Genomic DNA, 25,977 nt, shown 5'->3' with positions numbered 1-25,977 from the left:
CCCCACCTAGGCTCTGGAAATGGGCTTGGAGTTGCTGAGCTGGGAATCGGAGTGTCTAGAAGCACAGTAATGGGTTCTGAGAAGGCTTACACCGCTGCACCCATGGGCTCCTAGTCCCAAGTGAGGGGCAGGCTGGAGGAAGATCAGTAAGTGGTCCTCGAAAGCAAGGGTTGGCCAATTTTTTTCTGTAAAGGGCAAGAGTACATATTTTAGGCTTTGAAGGTCATATGGCCTCTGCTGTGACTATTGAACTTTGCTGTCATAGCCTGAATGTGGCCACGGACAATGCTTGAATGAATGAACAGGCTGAATCCCAGTAAAACTTTATTTACCAAAAACTAGTGGGTAGCCTGCAACTATTGTTGGCCACCCCTGCTCTAAAGTGTGAGACCCAGAGCATGAATCTGTGGGAGATACTCTCTAACATTAGTTCAGTCACTTGTCCTAATCTAGTTCAAAATTTCTATTTTTAAAATATGCTTATGTCTCATGTTTTGCCCCTCAAGGATAGTAAAGGTAAGCTTAGGTGACAACAAAAATTTACCTAAATGCACAGGATGCCTATTCAGTGTGTGTGTGTATATATATACATATACATATATAATATATATATTATCTCTCTATCTCTCTCTCTATATATATATACATATATATACAGAAAGGGTCTGAAGTGTTATGCCAAAGATAAAGTTGCTTTTTTGGTGGGGGAAGCTGGCAGTAGGCATCTGGCAAGCTGAGACTTTGATACTCTTTCATGCACCTTGGTATTAGGCAAGTTATTCCACAGCAAATCAGACTCTGAAAATGTAAAACTCCAAAGCAATATGCAATATAAAATTGTGTAAAAAGGCTATCCTAAATTTTAGTAAAGGTGCTGTCACATTTAAAACAAAAGTACCATAATAAAACTTATTTCTCTTTGCCATTTCTTAGGATAATTTATATGCAGCTTCACCAATAGGAGGACACATAAAAATCTATGAACACGGCAGACATTCTGAGACCATTGCAGATCGGTTGCTGCAAATGTGTCCGCAGGATCTGTCCTGCGTCATTCGGAACATTCAGCAGTCTCCCCGAATCCCGGGCAACATTGCCTTCATTGTGCAACTCTTACACAACATATCAACAGCACCACTGACAGATGTCAATGAGGCAAAGATGCAGGTGAGTGGCCCTAAGTATTTGGTAGAACGTTATTTTGTTGGGAAAGGAATGCAGGTTAGGTAGAGATTTTGTGGGCTTTTTGGGGACTGAGGCCCTTGTCTCTCAGCACAGTATCTCTAATGCCTAGCATGGCAAGTGCTCAGTAAATCATCATTGAAGAAAGAATGAATAAATGAATGGAAAAAGGGAGCACATTCAATCGTCAAGCATTTAGAGAGATTGTTTACTGGGGGCTGGATTAGGCGTGGAAGTCAGCTTTCCCAGTGTGTGTTTTGGCTACTGAATGCCTCTAAGAACCATTCTAGATCCTGTAGAAAGAAAGGTTTTGTTATGTTTACCTGTGAGTCAGAGCAGGTTGCTAACATGGAAAATACCTGAATGCCAAGAAAAAAGCCATACCTGCTTGCTGCAGAGATGTTACCTGCAACTGGATCCATTTCTTCTGTCTCTGACCTTTGAAGCAGAGGATAGTAAAAAGTATGTTCAGCCTCTGGGGTCAATTTCCAATTTGGTACAGGGTCCTGCACACAGCTGGGGGTTAATAGAGGTTAATGAGGCAATGGGTACTCTGAGCAGGGCAAGCGAATTGCTAGTTTCGCTGAGGTGTGAAGTGCAACTGATGATGGGAATGAGCACGAGCAGGCTGCCTGCTGGCCTGTCTCACAGGAAGGCATTGCTTCAGTGGGATGAGGGTGATTCCTGGTAACTGTCCTCCAGCTGACTTCAGCGGCATGCACGCATTTGGGGGTCCCATTAAGATGCTGATTCTGATTCATGAGGTCTGGAGTGGGGTCTGAGATTCTGTATCTCCAAGATGTTCCTAGGGATGCCTATGCTGCTGGCTGTTCACTTACGAAAGTGAATCCTAAATGTCCTGGCAGGGTCAGGGAGTGGCCCTGTACTAACGTGGGTTCTCCATTGGCAGAGTTACAGCATCATGGCCAACCACATTCTTAACAGCAAAAGCATCGCAAACTGGACTTTCATCCCTGACAGAAACAGCAGTTGTGTCCTGCTGCAGTCAGTCAATTCCTTTGCCAGAAAGCTATTTATAAATAAACAGCCCATTGACATATCAGATGTCTTCATTCATACTATGGGCGCCAACATATCCGGAGACAACACTGGCAAGAATTTCACTTTTTCGATGAGTGTCAACAACACCAGCAGTGCGGTCACAGGGAGGGTGCTGATTAGTGGCGATGAACTTCGGAAGGCGCCTTCCTCTTCTCAGGTTGTCAGCATCGCATTTCCAACCCTTGGGGCCATCTTGGAAGCCAGCCTTTTGGAAAATGTCACTGTGAACGGACTTGTCCTCTCTGTCATTGTGCCCAAGGAACTTAAAAGAATCTCACTGATTTTTGAGAAGATCAACAAGTCAGAGGAGAGGAGGACACGCTGTGTTGGCTGGCACTCCTTGGAGAGCAGATGGGACCAGCAAGCTTGTCAAATGGTCCAAGAAAACTCCCAGCAAGCTGTTTGCAAATGCAGGCCAAGCAGGTTGTTCACCTCTTTCTCAATTCTTATGTCACCCCACCTCTTAGAGAGCCCAATCCTGATTTACATCACGTACATAGGCCTGGGCATTTCTATCTGCAGCTTGATCCTTTGCTTGTCCATTGAGGCCTTGGTCTGGAACCAAGTAACTAAGACAGAGGTCACATATTTACGCCACGTGTGCATTGCTAACATGGCCACTGCCTTGTTGATGGCTGACGTGTGGTTCGTCGTGACTTCCTTTCTCAGTGGTCCAACAACACACCACAGTGGATGTGTGGCAGCGACATTTTTCCTTCATTTCTTTTACCTTTCTGTGTTTTTTTGGATGCTCGCCAAAGCACTCCTTATCCTCTATGGAATCCTGATTGTTTTCCACACTCTGCCCAAGTCAGCGCTGGTGGCATCTCTCTTTTTAGCGGGCTATGGGTGCCCTTTGGTTATTACTGTTATCACGGTTGCTGCCACTGAGCCTGGCAAAGGCTACCTACAGCCTGAGGCCTGTTGGCTCAACTGGGACGTGACCAAAGCCCTTCTGGCCTTTGTGGTCCCAGCTTTGGCCACCGTGGTGGTGAACCTGATCACAGTCACACTGGTGGTTGTCAAGACCCAGCGAGCTGCCATCGGCAGTTCCATGTTCCAGGAGGTGAGAGCCATTGTAAGAATCAGTAAGAACATCGCCATCCTCACACCACTGCTGGGGCTGACCTGGGGATTCGGAATAGCCATAGTCATCGATGACAGCTCCCTGGCCTTCCATGTTATCTTCTCCTTGCTTAATGCGTTCCAGGTAAGTCCAGCTGCTCCTGACCAAGTCTGAAGGGAGGGAATTCAAGAAGTTTTGTGCTCAGGAGCTTGTGGTACCACACTCCCTTATAATGGCAATGGATTTGGAATAGTGCGTTGAGTCAGGAAATAAACTTGTTCCAGAAAAGCCTGGATTCAAATCTTGATTCATTTACATAATGTGTAGCATTCTCCTGGGGTGTTTGGCTTAACTTTTCCAAGCCCTATTTTCCTCACTTATAAAATGGAGCATAATACTGCCCAGTTTATAGGAATGTTTGGAAAATGAAATAAAATAATGCATGGGAAAGCACTAAAGATCAAAATAGCCTAATGGTAGGCTGAGCTGCTACTGTTTAGAAACTAAACAATATCACTTCCCCCAAAATCTAGGTTTGTAATGGGAAGCAGTAAAATGTGCACATTTATTATATTTTGTCCCATTTAGAATTTTTAGTTATCATTGGAAAACATCTTATCTTATTTTAATAAGGTGAGCCATACAGAGTAGTATTAAAGATAAATTGTTTCTTCTCTCTTCTCCTCTCATCTTACCTTTGTTAATTAAGCCATATTCACAGTTTCATGAGTATTCTTACCAAAATTTTTTTTTTTTTGAAAGGGCATCTCTCATATTTATTGATCAAATGGTTGTTAACAACAATAAAATTCAGTATAGGGGGGTCAATGCTCAATGTACAATCATTAATCCATCTCAAGCCTAATTCTCGTCAGTCTCCAATCTTCTGAAGCATAATGAACAAGTTCTTACATGGTGAACGAATTCTTACATAGTGAATAAATTCTTACATGGTGAACAGTACAAGGGCATTCATCACAGAAACTTTCGGTTTTGATCACGCATTATGACCAATAAACAATCAGGTCAAATATGAATATTCGTTTGATTTTTGTAATTGACTTATATGTTGATCCCACATTTCTCCCTTTCTTCTTCTTCTTCTTCTTATTTTTAATAAAATGCTGAAGTGGTAGGTAGATGCAAGATAAAGGTAGAAAACATAGTTTAGTGCTGTAAGAGGGCAAATGTAGATGATCAGATGATCAGGTGCGTGCCTATGGACCAAGTATTAATCCAGGCTAGACAAGGGCAGCAAAACATCCAGGGATGCAGAAGATTTCTCTCAAAGCAGGGGGGGTGAGGTTCTGAGCCTCACCTCTGTTGATCCCCAAATTCTCACCTGATGACCCCCCTGCGACTGTGCCTGTCTTAGGTTGTTCCTCCCTTGAGGAATCTTACCCGTCTCTGGCTAACCAGTCATCTTCCGGGGCCATACAGGGAAATGTAAAGTTGGTAAGTGAGAGAGAAGCCATATTGTTTGAAAAGGTTAGCTTTTTACTTCTTTGCAGATTTATGCCCTGTGGCTTCTATGCCCAGCACTTGTCTTGAGGTATCTTTACCACCTGGAGGAATTATGATACTCGGTAAATTCGATATGAGGCACGAATTCTATTTAAGGGTTGTAATTAGGAAGAAAGAAGAAAAGCTACAGATGTAGCATATGGAAGGAAACATGGGAGGATTGATTATTCTTTGACATATCTTCTTGTTGAGTACCTTAAGTATGTATAGGTTTTAAACTTCTAACTAAATTGCACACACATATTAACATAATAGGAATACGGTGACATAAACAAAGCAAATCTATAATTACCATCCATCTCCAGTGAAGCCAAGAAAACCGTTTAGGCACCCTAGGCATTTGTGAAAATTTGTCTATGATATGATGGATATTGTTCAACTGTACTTGAACAGTCTGAGAGAAATCAGACAAATTAAAGCAGCCCATTTCTGGGATCTGTTCACATCCCATATGTTCTTTTAACTGTAGATAGTCTATAGTCATAAGATTTTGGAGTGCTACACCTTGCACCCCTCCCAACTCCTGGTTGAGTTCCAACAGTACAGATCTGGTCAAATTCATTGTCTCACTGTATGCACATGCCAGCCTAGACATCTCCCTCCTCATTCCAATGGCAAGTCCAGGAGACGGTGGGCTGGATGCAGCCACAACCGCAGCATCGTCCGGATCCCTGTGGAGGCTTTTTGATGATCATGCCCCGGCACAAGTCCTCCAGAGTGTGCTGATGCTGGAAGCTCCTCCTCATATCGTATCTTAGTTCATTTTCTGGGTATCCAAGCTAGGCCTTGATCTTCTGCATAGAAACAAACAGACCCTTTGCCCACACTTTGACATGCCCTCTATACCATTGTGCAGAACCCATTGGAGGTCAGCACACAGTAACTGCTTTTTTTTTTTTTTTTATTAAGAGAAAGGAATATTATCAGAAAAGAGTACCTCCATAGCTGATCATCTGACACCCTTTAAGTGATCAACATTAAGGATATTTAAAGCATGCGTTGATCTTTGATTTACCAATAGTTTAATCCTATCAAGGAGTAATCCCCCTTTTCTTTCTTTCTTTCTTTCATTTTTTTTTAAATTTTTAATCTACACTTACATGAAGAGTACTATGTTTACTATGCTCTCCCCTATATCAGGTCCCCCCCTAACAGCCACATTACGGTTACTGTCCATCAGCTTAGCAAAATGTTGTAGAGTCACTACTTGTCCTCTCTGTGTTGTGCAGCCCACCCTCCCCTTTCTCCCTCCCCCCAATGCATGCTAATCTTAATACCCCCCTTCTTCTTCCCCCTCCCTAATCCCTCCCTGCCCACCCATCCTCCCCAGTTCCTTTTCCTTTGGTACCTGTTAGTCCATTTTTGGCTTCTGTAATTCCGCTGCTGTTTTGTTCCTTCAGTTTTTCCTTTGTTCCTATACTCCTCAGATGAGTGAAATCATTTGGTATTTCTCTTTCTCTGTTTGGTATTTCTGTTTCTCTGCTTGGCTTATTTCACTGAGCATAATACTCTCCAGCTCCACCCATGTTGCTGCAAATGGTTGGATTTTTCCACTTCTTATGGCTGAGTAGTATTCCATTGTGTATATGTACCATATCTTCTTTATCCATTCATCTACCAATGGACATTTAGGTTGCTTCCAATTATTGGCTATTGTAAATAGTGCTGCGATAAACATAGGGGTGCATCGGTCTCTCTCAAACTTGATTGCTGCGTTCTTAGGGTAAATTCCTAGGAGTGGAACTCCTGGGTCAAATGGTAGGTCTGTTTAGAGCATTTTGAGGAACCTCCATACTGCTTTCCACAATGGTTGAACTAATTTACATTCCCACCAGCAGTGTAGGAGGGTTCCCCTTTCTCCACAGCCTCGCCAACATTTGTTGTTGTTTGTCTTTTGGATGGCAGCTATCCTTACTGGTGTGAGGTGATACCTCATTGTAGTTTTAATTTGCATTTCTCTGATAATTAGCGACGTGGAGCATCTTTTCATGTGTCTCTTGGCCATCTGTATTTCTTTTTAGAGAACTGCCTGTTCAGTTCCTCTGCCCATTTTTTAATTGGGTTATTTGTTTTTTGTTTGTTGAGGCGTGTGAGCTCTTTGTATATTCTGGACGTCAAGCCTTTATCGGATCTGTCATTTTCAAATATATTCTCCCATACTGTAGGGCTCCTTTTTGTTCTATTGGTGGTGTCTTTCGCTGTACAGAAGCTTTTCAGCTTAATGTAGTCCCACTTGCTCATTTTTGCTGTTGTTTTCCTTGCCTGGGGAGATATGTTCAAGAAGAGGTCACTCATGTTTATGTCTAAGAGGTTTCTGCCTATGTTTTTTTCCAAGAGTTTAATGGTTTCATGACTTACATTCAGGTCTTTGATCCATTTTGAGTTTACCTTTGTATATGGGGTGAGACAATGGTCCAGTTTCATTCTCCTACATGTAGCTGTCCCGTTTTGCCAGCACCATCTGTTGAAGAGACTGTCATTTTGCCATTGTATGTCCATGGCTCCTTTATCAAATATTAATTGACCATATATGTTTGGGTTAATTTCTGGAGACTCTAATCTGTTCCACTGGTCTGTGGCTCTGTTCTTGTGCCAGTACCAAATTGTCTTGATTACTATGGCTTTGTAGTAGACCTTGAAGTTGGGGAGTGAGATCTCCCTACTTTATTCTTCTTTTTCAGGATTGCTTTGGCTATTCGGGATCTTTGGTGTTTCCATATGAATTTTTGAATTATTTGTTCCAATTCATTGAAGAATGTTGCTGGTAATTTGAGAGGGATTGCATCAAATCTGTATATTGCTTTGGGCAGGATGGCCATTTTGACGATATTAATTCTTCCTAGCCATGAGCATGGGATGAGTTTCCATTTATTAGTGTCCCCTTTAATTTCTCTTAAGAGTGACTTGTAGTTTTCAGAGTATAAGTCTTTCACTTGTTTGGTTAGGTTTATTCCTAGGTATTTTATTCTTTTTGATGCAATGGTGAATGGAATTGTTTTCCTGATTTCTCTTTCTATTGATTCATTGTTAGTGTATAGGAAAGCTACAGATTTCTGTGTGTTAATTTTGTATCCTGCAACTTTGCTGTATTCCGATATCAGTTCTAGTAGTTGTGGAGTGGAGTCTTTAGGGTTTTTTATGTACAGTATCATATCATCTGCAAATAGTGACAGTTTAACTTCTTTTTTACCAATCTGGATTCCTTGTATTTCTTTGTTTTGTCTGATTGCCGTGGCTAGGACCTCCAGTACTATGTTAAATAGCAGTGGGGAGAGTGGGCATCCCTGTCTGGTTCCCGATCTCAGACGGAATGCTTTCAGCTTCTTGCTGTTCAGTATAATGCTGGCTGTGGGTTTATCATATATGGCCTTTATTATGTTGAGGTACGTGCCCTCTATTCCCATTTTGCTGAGAGTTTTAATAATGAATGGATGTTGAATTTTGTCAAATGCTTTTTCAGCATCTATGGAGATGATCATGTGGTTTTTGTCTTTCTTTTTGTTGATGTGGTGGATGATGTTGATGGATTTTCGAATGTTGTACCATCCTTGCATCCCTGGGATGAATCCCACTTGGTCATGGTGTATGATCCTTTTGATATACTGTTGAATTCTGTTTGCTAATATTTTATTGAGTATTTTTGCATCTACATTCATCAGGGATATTGGTCTGTAATTTTCTTTTTTGGTGGAGTCTTTGCCTGGTTTTGGTATTAGGGTGATGTTGGCTTCATAGAATGAGTTTGGGAGTATTCCCTCTTCTTCTATTTTTTGGAACACTTTAAGGAGGATGGGTATTATGTCTTCTCTGTGTGTCTGATAAAATTCCGAGGTAAATCCGTCCGGCCCCGGGGTTTTGTTCTTGGGTAGTTTTTTGATTACCGTTTCAATTTCTTTGCTCGTAATTGGTTTGTTTAACTTTTGTGTTTCTTCCTTGGTCAGTCTTGGGAGGTTGTATTTTTCTAGGAAGTTGTCCATTTCTTCTAGGTTTTCCAGGTTGTTGGCATATAGGTTTTCATAGTAGTCTTTAATAATTCTTTGTATTTCTGTGGAGTCTGTCGTGATTTTTCCATTCTCATTTCTGATTATGTTGATTTGTGTTGATTCTCTTTTTCTCTTAATAAGTTTGGCTAGAGGCTTATCTATTTTGTTTATTTTCTCAGAGAACCAGCTCTTGGTTTCGTTGATTTTTGCTATTGTTTTATTCTTCTCAATTTTGTTTATTTCTTCTCTGATCTTTATTATGTCCCTCCTTCTGCTGACTTTAGGCCTCATTTGTTCTTCTTTTTCCAGTTTTGATAATTGTGATGTTAGACTATTCATTTGGGATTGTTCTTCCTTCTTCAAGTGTGCCTGGATTGCTATATACTTTCCTCTTAAGACAGCTTTCGCTGCGTCCCACAGAAGTTGGGTCTTAGTGTTGTTGTTGTCATTTGTTTCTTTATATTCCTTGATCTCTATTTTGATTTGTTCATTGATCCATTGATTATTTAGTAGCATGTTGTTAAGCCTCCATGTGTTTGTGAGCCTTTTTGTTTTCTTCGTAGAATTTATTTCTACTTTTATACCTTTGTGGTCTGAAAAATTGGTTGGTAGAATTTCAATATTTTGGAGTTTACTGAGGTTCTTTTTGTGAGCTAGTATGTGGTCTATTCTGGAGAATGTTCCATGTGCACTTGAGAAGAAAGTATATCCTGTTGCTTTTGGATGTAGAGTTCTATAGATGTCTATTAGGTCCATGTGTTCTAGGGTGTTGTTCAGTGCCTCTGTGTCCTTACTTATTTTCTGCCCGGTGGATCTATCCTTCGGGGTGAGTGGTGTGTTGAAGTCTCCTAAAATGAATGCATTGCAGTCTATTTCCCTCTTTAGTTCTGTTAGTATTTGCTTCACATATGCTGGTGCTCCTGTATTGGGTGCATATATATTTAGAATGGTTATATCCTCTTGTTGGACTGAGCCCTTTATCATTATGTAGTGTCCTTCTTTATCTCTTGTTACTTTCCTTGTTTTGAAGTCTATTTTGTCTGGTATTAGTATTGCAACCCCTGCTTTCTTCTCACTGTTGTTTGCGTGAAATATGTTTTTCCATCCCTTGACCTTTAGTCTATGCTTATCTTTGGGTTTAAGGTGAGTTTCTTGTAAGCAGCATATAGATGGGTCTTGCTTTTTTATCCATTCTATTACTCTGTGTCTTTTGATTGGTGCATTAAGTCCATTTACATTTAGGGTGACTATTGAGAGATATGTACTTATTGCCATTGCAGGCTTTAGATTCGTGGTTACCAAAGGTTCAAGGTTAGCTTCTTTAGTATCTTACTGCCTAACTTAGCTCGCTTATTGAGCTGTTATATACACTGTCTGGAGATTCTTTTCTTCTCTCCCTTCTTATTCCTCCTCTTCCATTCTTCATATGTTGTGTGTTTTGTTCTGTGCTCTTTTTAGGGGTGCTCCCATTTAGAGCAGTCCCTGTAGGATGCCCTGTAGGGGTGGTTTGTGGGAAGCAAATTCCCTCAGCTTTTGCTTGTCTGGGAATTGTTTAATCCCGCCATCATATTGAAATGATAGTTGTGCTGGATACAGTATCCTTGGTTCAAGGCCCTTCTGTTTCATTGCATTAAGTATATCATGCCATTCTCTTCTGGCCTGTAGGGTTTCTGTCGAGAAGTCTGATGTTAGCCTGATGGGTTTTCCTTTATAGGTGACCTTTTTCTCTCTAGCTGCCTTTAAAACTCTTTCCTTGTCCTTGATCCTTGCCATTTTAATTACTATGTGTCTTGGTATTGTTCTGCATGGATCCTTGCTGTTGGGGGTTCTGTGTAATTCCATGGTGTGTTCGATTATTTCCTCCCCCAGTTTGGGGAAGTTTTCAGCAATTATTTCTTCAAAGAGACTTTCTATCCCTTTTCCTCTTTCTTCTTCTTCTGGTATCCCTATAATACGAATATTATTCCTTTTGGCTTGGTCACATAGTTCTCTTAGTGTTGTTTCATTCTTGGAGATCCTTTTATCTCTCTCTATGTCAGCTTCTATACGTTCCTGTTCTCTGGCTTCTATTCCTTCAATGGCCTCTTGCATCTTATCCATTCTGCTTATAAACCCTTCCAGGGATTGTTTCACTTCTGTGATCTTCCTGACATCTGTGATCTCCCTCCGGACTTCATCCCACCTCTCTTGCATTTTTCTCTGCATCTCTGTCAGCATGTTCATGATTTTTATTTTGAATTCTTTTTCAGGAGGACTGGTTAGGTCTGTCTCCTTCTCAGGTGTTGTCTCTGTGATCTTTGTCTGCCTGTAGTTTTGTCTTTTCATGGTGATAGAGATAGTGTGCAGAGCTGGTACAAGTGACTGCTGGAAGAGCTTCCCTTCTTGTTGGTTTGTGGGCTTCCTCACCTGGGAGAATAGCGACCTCTAGTGGCTTGTGCTGGGCAGCTGTGTGCAGACAGGGCTTCTGCTTCCTGCCCGGTTGCTATGGGGTTTTTCTCTGCTGTTGCGGTGGGCGTGGCCTGGCTGGGGCTGCTCCTCCAAAATGGTGGAGCCCAGTTGGAGGGGGAGCAGCCGGGAGGCTATTTATCTCCGTAAGGGGCCTCTGTGCTCCCTGCTGCCCAGGGGGTTAGAGTGCCCACAGATCCCCAGATTCCCTGCCTCTGGTCTAAGTGACCTGTCCTGCCCCTTTAAGACTTCCAAAAAGCACTCTCAAAACCAAAACAACAACAGCAACAATGAGAGAGGGAACAGAAAGAAAAAAAAAAAAAAAAAAAAGGAAAAAACAAGCGATTTTTTTTTTTTTTTTTTGTCCTCAGGTGCCGGTCCCAGGCACCCGCTCACTGGTCCTGCTGCCCTGCCTCCCTAGCACCAGGGTCCCTGTCCCTTCAAGGCTTCCAAAAAGCACCCGCCCACTGGTCCTGCAGGAAAAAACGCACGATATTCTTTGTCCTCAGGTGCCGGTCTCAGGCACCCTCTCACCAGTCCCACTGCCCTGCCTCCCTAGCACTGGGGTCCCTGTCCCTTTAAGGCTTCCAAAAAGCACTCACCAAAAAGAGGAAAAAAAAGGGGAAAAACGCGTGATTTCCTCCGTCCTCAAGTGCCGGTCTCAGGCACCCGCCCACTGGTCCCGCAGGGAAAAACGCGGGATATTCTTTGTCCTCAGGCGCCGGTCCCACGCACCCGCTCACCAGTCCTGCCGCCCTGCCTCCCTAGCACTGGGGTGTCTGTCCCTTTAAGGCTTCCAAAAAGCACTCGCCAAAAAGAGAAAAAAAAAGGGGAAAAATGCGCGATTTCCTCCGTCTTCAAGTGCCGGTCCCAGGCACCCGCTCACCTGTCCCACCACTCTGCCTCCCTAGCAATGGGGTCCCTGTCCCTTTAAGGCTTCCAAAAAGCACTCGCCAAAAAAAAAAAAAAGAACCGCTCCGGTTTCTTTCCACCCGCCAGGAGCCAGGGGAAGGGGCGCTCGGGTCCCACCGGGCCGGGACTTGTATCTTACCCCCTTCGCAAGGCGCTGGGTTCTTGCAGGTGTGGATGTGGTCTGGATGTTGTCCTGTGTCCTGTGGTCTCTATTTTAGGAAGATTTTTCTTTGTTATATTTTCATAGCTCTATGTGTTTTTGGGAGGAGATTTCCACTGCTCTACTCACGCTGCCATCTTGGCTCCGCCCCCTCCCCAAATTTTTTTATCCTAACATACAAATATATTTTCATATAAGGGTTTAGAGATAATGTATATTATTATGGAATTTACTTTTTTACCTAGAGATAAATCCTAGCATTTTCCCAGGTCACTAAGTATACTTATGCCTCTTTAGTGGCTACATACTGTTCCATATCCAGTAACTCCCTTCCTTCTTGAAATCTTGGTACTCTAATTTTTTTTTCTGTTGCAATGTACCAAATACAGCCAAAATTTATTATACTGAATGTTACATATGTAGATAGCAACTGGTTGAAAACAAAGCTTTTATTTTCCTAAAGATCTCTAAAATACCCCTTTTTTTTCTGAATGTATGCTTATTTGAAAGTAAGGCTATTTTCAAATAAATGTTTTACCTAATGGATGGTAGAGATTTTCAAGTCAAATATTTTCTCTTTTTTTTTCAAAATTAAAGTATAAATCATGTCATTTTACAATAAACATTTTGATGCCTTGAAAAAAAATAATAGGAGCACCTCACTTTTTGAATATCTGGTTTTGTTTGCATTTCTATAGAAGATATTTTCATACCCTCCATTTTTTACATAGTTCTTAGTAATTACCAATTGCCTTGCCCATGTTTATGCAGCTAGTCATTGATAAGGCTAGGATAAAAATCCTAGTGTTCCCAAATTCCTATTTAGCACATCTCATGGCTCATTCATCATGAACCCCTGGTGAGCTCATGTCTCCCTTCTCAGCCCCTTCCTCTCCTTATTTCCCCTGGGGCCATCTTAACTGTGAATTTCATTTTGGACGAGCTTGTTTATCTATCACAACAGAATCAACTCATAATTTCAGCTCAGTTTCTGCCATTTACTGGCAAGGAGGAGGAGGGGGCCCATTTAAAGGCCAGTGCCAGTGGTACAGTGAGAAACCGAGAGAAGGGTTGGCTGAAGGTCAGACACTGGAGCAGGCAGTAGGCAGCGGGGTGCCGGAGTTGGTCTGTGCTGGCTCACCAGAGCTGACTTTCTATTTTCAGGGATTTTGTGAGCTGGTTGTAAACACAGACATCAACAAAATTAAATGATATAAACTCACAATTAAATAAGCGAGATTAAAAACAAAGGTCAAACACTCTCAAAATGCATCACTTCCTAATTGTCTACATTTTCCTGTGCTCTTGGTACTATTTAGGTCTATTGCATCTGTATGGTAGAAACACCGTATAATGATGTGCCCATCTTTTCCTAACTCCATGTTCAGTAATGTCACGTTGCTAGATTTAAATCAGCCAAGGAGGGGAAGTATTTATCCATGGAGACTGGCAAGTGCTACAAGTTAGAAGAGTTGATTATTGCTATTTGCCAACCTATCAGTGCATCAGGGCATCCTCAGGATTCCCAGTGCAGGAAGAGAGAAATGAGAGCCATACACCTACTGAGGCAGGAGACACAATTGACTGAGTAGGAAGGCACGGGATGAGCTGAGTCTTAGTAGGAGCAGAGATGAGGAGCATCTGGGGCTGAAGAGAGACTTCTAAACATGTGTGGATCCAGAGGATGTGGGAGAAAGACCCTTATAGAGACTTCCTGGTCCTAGTCCCATGGGACAACCTCCACTGGTCTGAAAGCTCAAGCACCCTCTTCACTAGGGAGGTGTTAGTATGTGGTCAGTTGCAACCCTGGCTGCCTGTGTTGCCAGCCATCACATCTCGTAATCCTCTCTCTTAATTACGGAGAGGAATTGTGGGCTGGGTAAGGCTTCGGAACCCTCAGAGCTGTTTTGGTGGGACAAAAGTAAATATCTTGGTCCATGCTGGCTGCTATAACAAAAATACCACAGGCTGGGTGGCTTATCAACAAAGACATTTATTTCCCACAGTTCTGGAGGTTAGGAAATCTACGATCAAGGTGCCAGCAGATTCGGTAGCTGGTGAGAGTCTTGTTCCTGGTTCATAGATGAACAGCCATCTTCTTGCTGTAACCTTACATGTTGGGAGGTGCAAGGGGACTCTAGGGCCTCTTTTAAAAGGGCACTAATTCTATTCATTGAGTGCTCTGCCCTCATGACCTAATCACCTCCTAAAGGTGCACCTCCAAATACCTTTGCATGGGCATTAGGTTTGAGCACATGAATTTTGGGCAGACACAGTCAGTCTGTAGCAGTAAAGCGTGTATTTTAAAACTTGGGAAAACACCTTTTAACTGCTTGAATTGCACTTTATCTGCGAAAAGAAATGCAAAGAAGCTGTTACCAGTGAATTCTTTTCAGTCAGATATTAAACTTCATGACTAATGTTTTGTCCAAATTGAATGATATTTTGTGTAACTTTTCCCCAAGTGGCATAGACTAATGAAAAGTGAGCCTAGTGGAATATTTTCCTGTTACTCTTTATGGCTCTACAGATGCAGTTTGCATAGTAAAGTAACTAAACACACACACACACAAACATAAGTCAGGGGATACCACATTTATTGAATATTTTTATTTTGTGCCAAGCATTATGCTAAATGTTGCAGATATAAATATAATTAGTCTGACCTTCAGGAAATGGAAAATCTTACAGAAGAGAAATTCCTCTTAGCCTTTTAGTTAACGTAACGTTTATTTGTAGAGGAAACAGGCTAGAATCATGGTTCTTACATCTTTAAAAAATTTAATTCCTGGGCAAAAGTCATGGAGATACTGATTTAAAATGTATTCTTAGTACAAAACCAGACTGGGATGTATTTGACCCAAGCATTATCTTTATACAAATGGTATTTTGTAACCTAATGCCCCATACTCTTAGCAGACACAATGACGGATTTCAATAGCTATCTCATAGGCTAAGAATGTTCCACAGGGGAGCAATCTGATAGGAGCCTTCCCTGCTTCGGAGCACTGGCTGGACTGGCTGAGTGAAGAGGTGTATTAGCGTGTTTGGGGAATGGCTGAGCTGCATGACCATACACCGGGGCCTGTGAAGTCTGCTGCTTCTAAGCTGAGCATTTACAAATTGTGTTAACAGTGGGTTTGGTATTGTGTCTACTGATGACCACCAGGTTGTAACATGGTAAACCCACATGTGTGGACAGGCCTCTGCCTGGCTAAGTGCTCACATACATTTATGTAATTGAAGCAGCTTAACAAGGATTTGCCTAAATCAAAGGTCATATCTCACTTCTCTTCTCAGGTGAGCCAGGATCTGAATAACAACACCTTCAAGAGAAACTTTGTCTAATGAACGTTACTGTCTATCATGTTTGGAAAGATGAATGTTTGAGCTTCCTTTTCTTTATCTGATAAGGAAAGATACTTTTCCTTTCTTCTTCCAGGGTGGTTTTGTGGGAAAAAAAAAAGTCAAAAACTTGAATGGACTGTAACGACGGAGGAGTAGCCTCCTTTTGACTTTAATGTGTGTGTGTTTATGGATAAGACATATGAGAGCAAATTAATTCTCTCTATATCATCTTATTTGGAGCACCTGTTTCCGAGCATACATGATGTGTTTAGAAACTCAATCTGTTTTATGTCCTAGTTTTTCTGAGGATCCATGTACTTGGTTTTTCTTTATAAGTTTTATAACATTCTTTGGTTGCGGGTGGAGGAAGGAGATTAAGGTTGTTAATGGAAGCTGGGCATAGCTACTTTTGCTTTTTTCTGTGGAAGATTTTTCATTACTGAGTGCCCAGGGACTGCAAGGCTACTGTCCATTGCCTAACATCACCTCTAACTCTTGCAGACATTATTAAATTATTAATATTATATTATTAAAATTATTATATTAAATTATATTCTGGTGAGATGCACAGCTCCTGAGAAAGGCACAACAATTTTATTTTGCCCAATTTAAAATGAAATTTATATAATATTGTATGAATCAGGGACCTTGGTCTGTTAGGCATACTGAGGTATCCCAAATGTGTAGCACAGTGGCTGGAACATGGAAGATGTTCAATTAGTATTTGTTGAATAGATGAATCGAGGTACTGTGACCTCAAAATGAGAAAGTTGAAGATTTAATAAAATTGTTTTTATTTTAGTTTTGTTTTTACCAGGGTAAGACCTGATAAAATGAGTGCTGGTATTATTATTGCTATTTTATAAATGGCTGTCCCTTCTCCTGTCTTTCGCAGGGCTTCTTCATTTTGGTGTTTGGAACACTCCTGGATCCAAAGGTACCATAAGTTCTTACTGTTCCTGCATCGTGGGTACCTGGCCCTGCAGTCCTCATTTGTAAAGACCACATATTGAGAGTCCTTCACCTCCAACATTACACTTGAACAGGCATTACTGTTCTTTACAATGCAACTAATACCTACTGTTGTGCAAGCTCTTAAGGAGCTGAACGTTTTAGGTTCTTTAGCTCTAATCCTTAGTGTAATCTTGGGTATATTCCTATTTTCAGTGTTACAGATGAGGAAACTGAGACTCAAGAGTGATTAAACTTGCATACGATCGCTACAGAAATCCCCTCTAGTTGAAACAGCAAAGCAATTTAGTAAATCTCACAATATCATCTCTGGGACGGTCTCTCTGACTTGGAGGCTTGGAGGCTACACATCAGGAGTAGTTCCCAGGTCACGGCCCAGAGCTGCTCCTTGAGGGACACCATTACCTCTCCCCACTTTCACCAGGCCAACAGTCAGACCTTAGAGGCTGCCACTGCTCCACCCTGCTGTTGGGGACCCCACTGATAGCTGCTTCTTTGCATTGTCATGTTGGATTGGCTGAGCCCAGGTCACATGGCTACATGTGAGCTGCAAGGGAGGCTGGGAGAGTGAGTTCCTGGCCTCTACCTTGAAGAGCAGTGGACCCAAGGAAGGGAATTCTCCAAATATAGATGAATGTATATAAGTGGCGAGTGATGAAAACAAATAACTAAACAAATGAGTAAAACATTAAATGTTTACTCGGGCTTCTAAGGTCACTCTTTTTCTGTTGTCCTATATCACTTCCAGGAATGAGCAAAGCATACCAAACTTTCAAAGGCAGACGCAAACACCTTCACTGCAGGGTTGACTTTTAATCTTTTGTTTTATTTATTTATTTTACTATTAGTGCTCTCTATTAAATTAATAAACAAGGTTTGTACAAGAGGCATTTCATAATGGTCTCTTCACATTCTTATGAGGATACCATATCAAACTAATAAAACTATCTGGAGGTGAAAATGATGAAGTGTAAGTCTTTGAGTCTTGATATTTCTGTGTACTAGCTGTGTGCTGCTGGGGACTTTCTTAGCTCTCATGTACCCCAGATCTCTCAAATGGAATACAGAGGTAATGATTTCCCTACCTTTTCTTCTAGATTGTCGTAAGGAAAAAAATGCAATTCTGCAAGCGAAAATGCACAGAAAGCATTTCAGATATTACTATATGATAAGGGTTTTATTAATATTAATATCACAAGTAGTATTTGTAGTCAAAGCAGCTGCAGCTGCATTTTATTTATTGGTTTAGCAGGGTTACGTGCTGTGAGATGTGCAAAGACCTCTAAGATGTAGAACCTTCCATCAGGATCAAAACCTCTTGTATTTAAAATTATAATGTAAAAGGTAAATATTCGAAGCTGTCACAGGACCATACATGATTAACTGACAAAAAGTTGTGTGTCAGTTGTCTTTGAATTTTTAGGATGAATAAAAAAGCAGTGAGCATGCATTCTCTGATGTGTTGATTATTAATTTATGAAGTATGTATTATGCACATTGTGAAACAATTAAAAAGAGGATGAGAAAAAATTAATTTAAGTAGAAGCTCCAATGTGTCTTTATATATTCCAGTGGGTCTCCGGGTGCTTAGACCCCAAGCCCCCACTGAGCGCTCCTCCCTCTTGGGAGCCTGTGTGTGACAGAGAACAGTTTTCAGGGAAGGGTGAAGTCAGTCTGAGCTGGAGGACTTTGGCGTGGACTGACCATGAAGACAGAACTTTTACAAGGCCTTGGGAGGTGGACATCATTTTATAAAGCAGAAGCGAAGAAGAGGGAGTAGAACTAAGCAGAGAGTGCCTGTGTTCAGCAGGGAAGATTAAGGGAAAACAACAGGATGGTCTGGAGTCAGAGGACACGAACTCAAGTCCTGCCTCTTCCTCTTAGTAGCTGACTGACTTTGGATGTCACTTGATCCGCAGTCTTGATTTCCTCAGTTGTAAAATGGGGATAATAATATCTACTTTGCAGGATTATTTTTTAAATAGGATGAGACGACAAGCATGAAAAGCACTTTAAAGCACTTTAAAAAAATTTAAGTATAAGAATACAGTTTTAAAAACAAAACATTTAAATAGGTATTTAACAACTAACATTATTTTATTCTATATTAATATAAATATACAATGTAGGTATATTATTTAATATATTAAGCATATTGAGTACATACTTAAAAATACTATTATTTATTATTCTTGTTTTCTTAGCTATACAGGCTTTTGCTATGCTGCATAGAGTTCTTTTTTTAAAAAAAACTATGTATTGTCCTTCTAGTAAAGGGGCTTTGAATAATTGATAGACTGTGGGAAATGTTCAACTATCCTAATGCTCCAAAAAATACTCCCAAAGAAATATCAGGAATCCCTCAGCGTTGTGGCAAACTGCATTTCTTAGCCATTGGGTTCACGTTTGAGGCCCTGAATGGGCGTCTCCTATGCTAGCTCTGTACCTTTTCCCAGACCACTTCTCCGAGGTACCAATCCCTCCATATGCCACCTACAGGCGCTGGCTGGTAACACACGCCCTCCCTGTGTGTTTGCCGGGCCCAAGCACATGTGCTGATTTTTTATAATCTTTTCTTAACTCCTTTTGTTAATTATGCAGATAAGAGAAGCCTTAAAGAGTCGAGTAACCTCTGCAAAATGGATCTCCAGAATATCAGAGGTAAAACCTTCGTATTCATTACTGCATGTAAAAGATTGGCAAGATAATAGTGTTGCTTAAACTATTCCTTAGCACTTTGTGGTCTGGAATTTTCAGAAGTGCTAAGTGTGTGTCCCTTTGAGCTGTTCAGATTCTTTCTGGAGTCGTGGGACCACATCCAGAGGGGTGAAAGCAGACTTAAATGCATTTAGAGGAGAGACAAGGTGACCAGGCCTGGAGGGGTGACCCTCAAACCACACAGCGGGAGAGAGCAGATGATGGATAGACAAAGTAGAGAAGTTGAGGAATCTCAGGTTCCCTGGCAGCTTGCTCGTTGTCTATGATTCCAATCAGTTGAACCACAATCAAAGTATGAAAATTTCACAGACACAAATTCTGACTCTACACAGAGAACTTCCTAATAGCTTGATTTCCAAGAGGGGTCGGCTGCCGGGGTTACTGGAGTTGCCAAAGAAGGCAAGGGCCTGCTCAGAGGTGTTGTGGGAAGGTGTAGTCTTTGGATGCAATATATAGGTGCCCTTTCATTTATCTTCCATTCCAATCATTTAGAAGCCATGTATTGTTATGTGAAGGATGGGACTCCTTAGCTTCTGAGGAAGGGAAAAATTGGAAATTTTTTAAATGACACCAAAAGAGGACTCAGGGTAAGCCCAGGGAACACACCCAGGAACAAACAAAGAGGTGATCTGGGGTTTCACAGGCCAACATCTGATGGGTTCTGCATTGCCTGGCATGGACTGGTGTTGCAAAAGGTATACCTGCAGAGGGGTGCCGGAACCCAGGGGCTGGGTGCCACATGGGCCGGAGTGACAGAATTGCACCTTCCCCATATTCCATGCCTTTCCATTCCCTCTCCTTTCATTTCTTTAGCCCTCTTTTTGTCTTCTCTCCTTTTCCTTCCCTTTATTTTCCTATTTCCATTTGTCTTAATCTTACACAAACTATGATCTTGTTCCTAGTCCTTGGTCTCCAAACCTGGGAGGTTGCTGACCCCTCTACACCCTTTCCAGCTGACATGAACAAATAAACAAACAAGCAAATTCAAGTTTTACTGAGAATAAACATCTTTGCCTAAAGCAGTCGTTCTCAGCCTTAACTGAACATTGGAATCAACTGGGAAACTTCAAAACCTGTTGCCTGAGTCCCACTATTGGAACTTCTGATTGGAATGCCCTGTGGAATGGCTTAGGTTTGGGGAGTTTTACAAGCTCTCCAGGTGATTCTAATGTAGTCAGGATTGCGACCCACTCCGCTAAGCCTTCCTGAGGTATCACAGCAGTGTAGATCTTTGCCTCCAGCCAGCCTACCTGGCGGAAGTGTTCCCCTCCTACCTCGCTCTGGTCTGCCAGCACACTGTGGAGAGTGGCCGACTTCCAATCCCTTCCCATTTAGTATCCCTCCTCTTCTTATGTGTTCTCAGCATTGGTCCATTCAGCTACCACAAGGAAATTGTGCTCGCCAGTGCTAGAGAATAATAGGCATTTTGCCCACTTCTCTTTGTGTTTCTATATGAACAATAAGGCCAGATTATGCCCCGAGCTTTATTATCAGTTTGTTGGTTGTCCAAGTCAGTTGTTTTCAATTCTGGTGCCCTTAGAAATAACTAGAGAGCTTTATTAAAATGTCACTGTCCAGGTTCCACCCAAGAAAATTTAAACCAGAAATTCTTGGGGGTAGGGTCTAGTCGTGTTTCATTAAAGGTCCCCAGGGATTCTAATGTGTTGCAGGTTGAAGAAGCACCGGTCTAGGTGACAGGTGAAAAACGTATCCTACTCTGTCACCCTTCCTTCATTCTGCCTGCTTGCTAGCCTTGGCCTGTGAGCTTCAGTTCTGCCGGCCCCACTCGGGGAAGAAGGCTCATCTGTCTTCTTTCCTGCCTTATAGACCTCTCATCCCTAGGCAGCAGTCTTCTTCAGTCCAGATGGAACTCTGTCCCCGTGTGGGACCTGCCTGCAGAGGGTCCGTCCCAGATCCCCAAGCCCAGGACAATAAACACACTTGTCTGTGTTCACTCTGTATCTGATGTGACGTACTAGTCCATGGCTATGATGTACTTGTCTGCCACCGGCTAATGTAGTGCCTATCTCAGGCAACATATACCTAAAGCACAAGAACTTTTAGGGACATTGAGTATCTTATTTCATATTTAATGTCAACGGTACTTATTCCAGCACATCACGCGTGGATGACAAATGCTGGGGGTTTCAGCAGGCCAGAGGAGAAGCTATCTGGGGGCTTGGGGGCGTGTTAACATTTCCCCTCCACTGCCTCGTCCCTGCCTCCCTCCCAGAGTAGAGTCTCCCAAAGGAGAGAGATTCAGGCCAGGCCAGCGAGGAGGAGGGTCTCTCACACCAGCCCATTCTTAAGTGGTTAGCGGGTCTGATATAAAGAAGGAGAGAGAGGCAATGAAAGGGTGAAATAAACCGCTGTAAGTCACAACTCTCCATGTGCTTCAAATAATTGTGATAACAGGTTATTGAAAACAGCTCAGTAACGATGAGTGTGATTCTACTTTTGTCTCCAACAGAACCTTTCTTCTGATCTCTCTTGTCACCCCACCAAAGGGCCAGGGTAACAAGCAGGCTGTACTCCTGACTTGGGCGGTGAGTGCAAAGCCAGGGGCCTCCCTATTCAAGCCATACATATGACACTTCCTTCAAAAACCACAATTTGATTGATTCGAACTTGAAATGATTTTTTTATTGATTGAAAAGATTTTCCTTATACAATCCGTTCTCATGTAGCTATGGTTAAAGATATGTGTGCACCTCTACTTCTTGCGCTACTGGCGTTTTTGTTGTCCCTGTAAAGCAATCAGGTCATCTGAGAATGCTTGTAAATTAGGCTGAGTGTGTTTAAGAAGGGGGTGAGCAGAGGTGCCAGGCCACACGGCTGGTCCCTCTCCTCCTCCCCTCCTGTTGCTCACCCCCAGGACATCCTCTAAGATAGCAGTACCCCACCGGTGTCCCACTGTGGCTCCTTTCTTTTCCGTATTGTTAAAAGATCAAGGAATTATGATAAACACTGTCTGTGAGAGGCCTCAGAGGTCATGTAGAAGTTAACTTACGTTCAAGGTAGTGTCTGAAAGACAGAGACACAGAGAGAAATAGAGAGAAGGAGCCACTGGGGGGCGGGGACAGAAATCCAGTGATACTTCCTGAGGGGCATGGTGACTCAGGGTTGGAAGAGAACAGCCCAGATGAATGGGCACGTGCACAAAGGTCTTTCAATCCTCTGTCCCCAGGTCCCTGTAGATACAGAGAAGGCCAGACAGGGACACAGAGACACCCACATGGGGGACACACACTGACAGTGAGTCAGAGAGGCAGAGAGAGGCCAAGGGTTGTAGGGACACACCTAGAAAAAAAATGGAAAGAAACAGAGAGAGACACACATTCAGACTAAGACTCCCATGGAAGCACACACAGAGCAAGAGACAGAAGCAGAGAGAGAGGCACGCAGACATGTAGAAGGAGCCCTTGCCCCGCACCCCAGTCCATCTGGGCCCCAGAGCCTCTGCAGCTGAGACCCTCTGAAGCAGCCCAGGGCTTTGTACAGAGAAAGGGGTATTTCCCAAAAGGAAAGAAGGGGTCTAGTTTATGGAAAGACAAGGTTTGTAACTCAGCATTTATAGGCAATAGAACAACTAGTTCCACAGATTCCACAGTGACTAAAAGGGAAGAGACTCTTCATTTGCCAAGGGGTCTCTTCCCAGACGGGCTTGTTTTTCCAGAAAGAGTGAGCCTATAGGGCAATTGTCAGGCGGCTTTGGGCCTTGCTGCTTGTGTATTAAAGCTGTGATTTTCTGTTCTTGACAAGGTCATGCGTTCCAGGAATGGCAGCGAGTCCCCAGGAGAGATGTGCATAGTCCTGTCTTCTGGCCTCTGGGGGTCTGTAGGGAGCCCTCTGAGCTGTGGTGCTGCTGGAGCAGGGCCTCAAGTGTGGGGACGACGGAAGGCCCTCTGTCTGAGCTGATCTGTGATGCTGACCATTTCTCCCCCAGTCAACCCTACACATATATGTAGACAGATTTATGCCACGCCAGGCACCCGCAGAGAACAGACAGACACAGTGGGCCGCAGGAGGGCCTCGGTCTCGAGGGCCTTCAGCTCCGGCTGCTGGGTCACACGTATCCTCAGGAAGAGAGCTCTGGTGCCTCTTGGCGAAGGTGGCCTGAGATACCACCTGGCTGGAGTCTGTGGGCTGCTGCGGGAGGGGCCCGTGAATGATCACCAACCGGTGGGCTCCTTCTAAGTGCATCATTGCTGGTCTTGTACTAAAGGAATTCGAGGGCCAGCACAGTCCACCTCTCCAGATTTAAATAGATTGCACGGTCAGCCTGACTTGGGCTGACACACACTGCTTTGGCTGTGAATCAAGTGAAAAGTATAGAGCTTTTGAACCAGAAAGGTGCTCATTTTAAGGAGACTCATTCTGGAGTGATGGGTCACAGCTAATCAAGGCCTGCACCATGGGTAGAAACCCAGGTCTGTGGCTCCCAGCCCTGGACTTTCTCCTCAAGTCATGGAGCCACCGAGGGACTCTGTCTACTCTGACAATGTCCACTTAGCTCTCACCAACAATATGATTGTTTTGAAACTTGTGTTGAGGAAGGGGAAATATCGTATTTCATGTCAAGAGATGCTCATTTTCTTAATCTTGTATGTAAACAAATTCGGCATTCAAACCAGGAGCCACCTGATAGGAGGGCAGTGCTATAGATAGAAGCCATTTTAAGAAAAAAAAGAACTCCTTTACAGAGCAAGTTCACAGGCTGATGCATCAGAAGAGAATTAGTGGCCAAGGGAAAAGGGGGCAATGAGTAGCCCCCAGTTATTCTACCAACAGTCCAGCATTCATGATGTTATATTACACATGGGAAAGTGAGACTCCGTTTGTGAGTGAGTGGGGTCTCTCTCTCTCTCTTTCTTTCTACTACAAAAATCTTCCTCCAAGGAGGGATGTTGGAGAAATTAAAACTGTAAGAAAGAGATCAATCAGAAAGCAGGAGCGTACATCAACCTGGAGCATGAGTCACCTTTCAAGTGGCTTTGCCCCTATTGGGACAACACTTGCTTCCTTTTCAAAAGTTGGAAAGTGGTTGTAAGTTGACATTTCCCAGTATTTCTGTAGAATCTCCTCAAGGACAGGGAATGGGACAGTTCCAGTCCTGGTTCTCTCCATGCTGAGAGCTCAGTACAAAGAGATGTCATTTGCTGGGGTCCATGTATTGAAGTGATGATGCAATCTCACAAAACTAGTGTTAGAATTAAAAATCTAGACAATCATTAGAAAAGACTGAGTCCATTTGCAGATGGGAACTCTGAGCACCAGTGAGAGAAAGAGAGATTAGCCTTTTGTCTGGACTGGCCACTGAGCAGTCACATCTGTAAGTATGAAATCACACTCCACTCAGATGAACTCATTTACCATGACAGGATGGCAGGAAAGGCATTCTACTGTGGGATCATTATTAACCAAGAAAAACCCATGGATACCACTGAGAAACTCTGGGATGATTCGGGAATCCCTTGAAGAAGCTGTACCCTCTCTCCTGAAGCTCACAACCTTGTCTGCCCCATCCTGGAAGATGTCAATGAACCGCATGGCTTACGATGACTATGGGACACCCTGGGTGGAGACATAGGTCCCATTCATATCTCACCAAGGAAGTGACTTGGTCAAAGTGGCTCAAGGAGAACTTGGTGCTAACAATCCGCTAAGGCGGATTCGTGGTTAGAACACTTAATACATATGATGATCTTTGAGAAAGTTGTTTCAATTCCTTGGAGTTTGATTTTCTTATCTATAAATTAAGAAAAATAGAGCCTACCTCACAGGGTTGTTGTAAAGATTAAATGAATGAATGTAGGTAAAATACTTAGAATAGTACTTGGCAAAAAATAATTGGCCGTTAAGATGTTGGCTGTTTTTGTTAGAGTACCTGTGAATTCCTGCACACACGAAGACATACACTTATACACGCAAGCACAGAGCATGGCTTTTGGCATGAATTTGGATGTAGACACTCTCATGGGAGTTAATTCATTGACTTCTAAATAGAAGAATTAAGCATTTGATAAGGTCTGTTCACCATCAGGGGTATGGCCTCCCCCAAATCTGCTGAGCTTTTCACTGACCAATCTTTTGCTCAGCATTGCCATGGTTGTGACATATATAGTTTCCTGCCTGGGAAAGAGTTTACGTCACAGGGTTCTATTCAGGGCACACTGGGTCCGAGCTCTGCTTCACTTTTTGTCTCCTCCCTGAAGTCTTCCCTGATTAGTTCAACCAGAAGTACTGATTTCCTATAATATTTATAATCTGTGCTATTAACTTTATATTTTGTATTTATTGTGTTATATTGTTTGTTTACTTTTAAGTCCTTTTACGTGCATATATTTTCTTTTTCAGATAAGACTATAAAACCTTGGGGACGGGATTACTCACTTTTGTTACTATGTTATTCACTTTTGTATGCCCAAAATGCAGAGCAAGGTGTCTTCACATAGAATATGTTCAATAAAGTCCTTTGATTACACAACAAAGGTTTGATGATACTGGCTCTTTCAGTTCCCAAATGACCCAGTACTTAACTAGCAGGCTCAGTGAAACTGACCTTTATTTCCACAAACATCTCCTTCTTGCTGTTTACTACTGGA

At 42.5% G+C, this 25,977-nt stretch overlaps 1 protein-coding gene across 4 annotated transcripts in view; it reads left to right on the top strand.

Annotated features, from left to right (window-relative positions):
* The window catches only part of LOC108393487 (putative adhesion G protein-coupled receptor F2P), a 32,515-nt gene extending 6,652 nt beyond the window's left edge, over positions 1 to 25,863 (top strand). For all 4 annotated transcript variants that reach the window (XM_073225110.1, XM_073225112.1, XM_073225111.1 and 1 more), the window contains 6 exons: positions 934 to 1,167; positions 2,093 to 3,454; positions 16,578 to 16,619; positions 19,256 to 19,315; positions 21,843 to 21,918; positions 23,135 to 25,863. In XM_073225110.1, the coding sequence (XP_073081211.1) occupies positions 934 to 1,167; positions 2,093 to 3,454; positions 16,578 to 16,619; positions 19,256 to 19,315; positions 21,843 to 21,890 (1,746 nt within the window). In that variant the 3' untranslated portion in view covers positions 21,891 to 21,918; positions 23,135 to 25,863. The remainder of the gene's footprint in view (positions 1 to 933; positions 1,168 to 2,092; positions 3,455 to 16,577; positions 16,620 to 19,255; positions 19,316 to 21,842; positions 21,919 to 23,134) is intronic.
* The last annotated feature ends 114 nt before the right edge of the window (positions 25,864 to 25,977 follow it).

Source organism: Manis javanica, chromosome 16 (genome assembly GCF_040802235.1).
Source record: "Manis javanica isolate MJ-LG chromosome 16, MJ_LKY, whole genome shotgun sequence".
Classification (NCBI taxonomy): Eukaryota; Metazoa; Chordata; class Mammalia; order Pholidota; family Manidae; genus Manis; species Manis javanica.
Note: the sequence above shows the minus strand (reverse complement) of the source record. Positions and strands in the feature narration are given on the sequence as shown.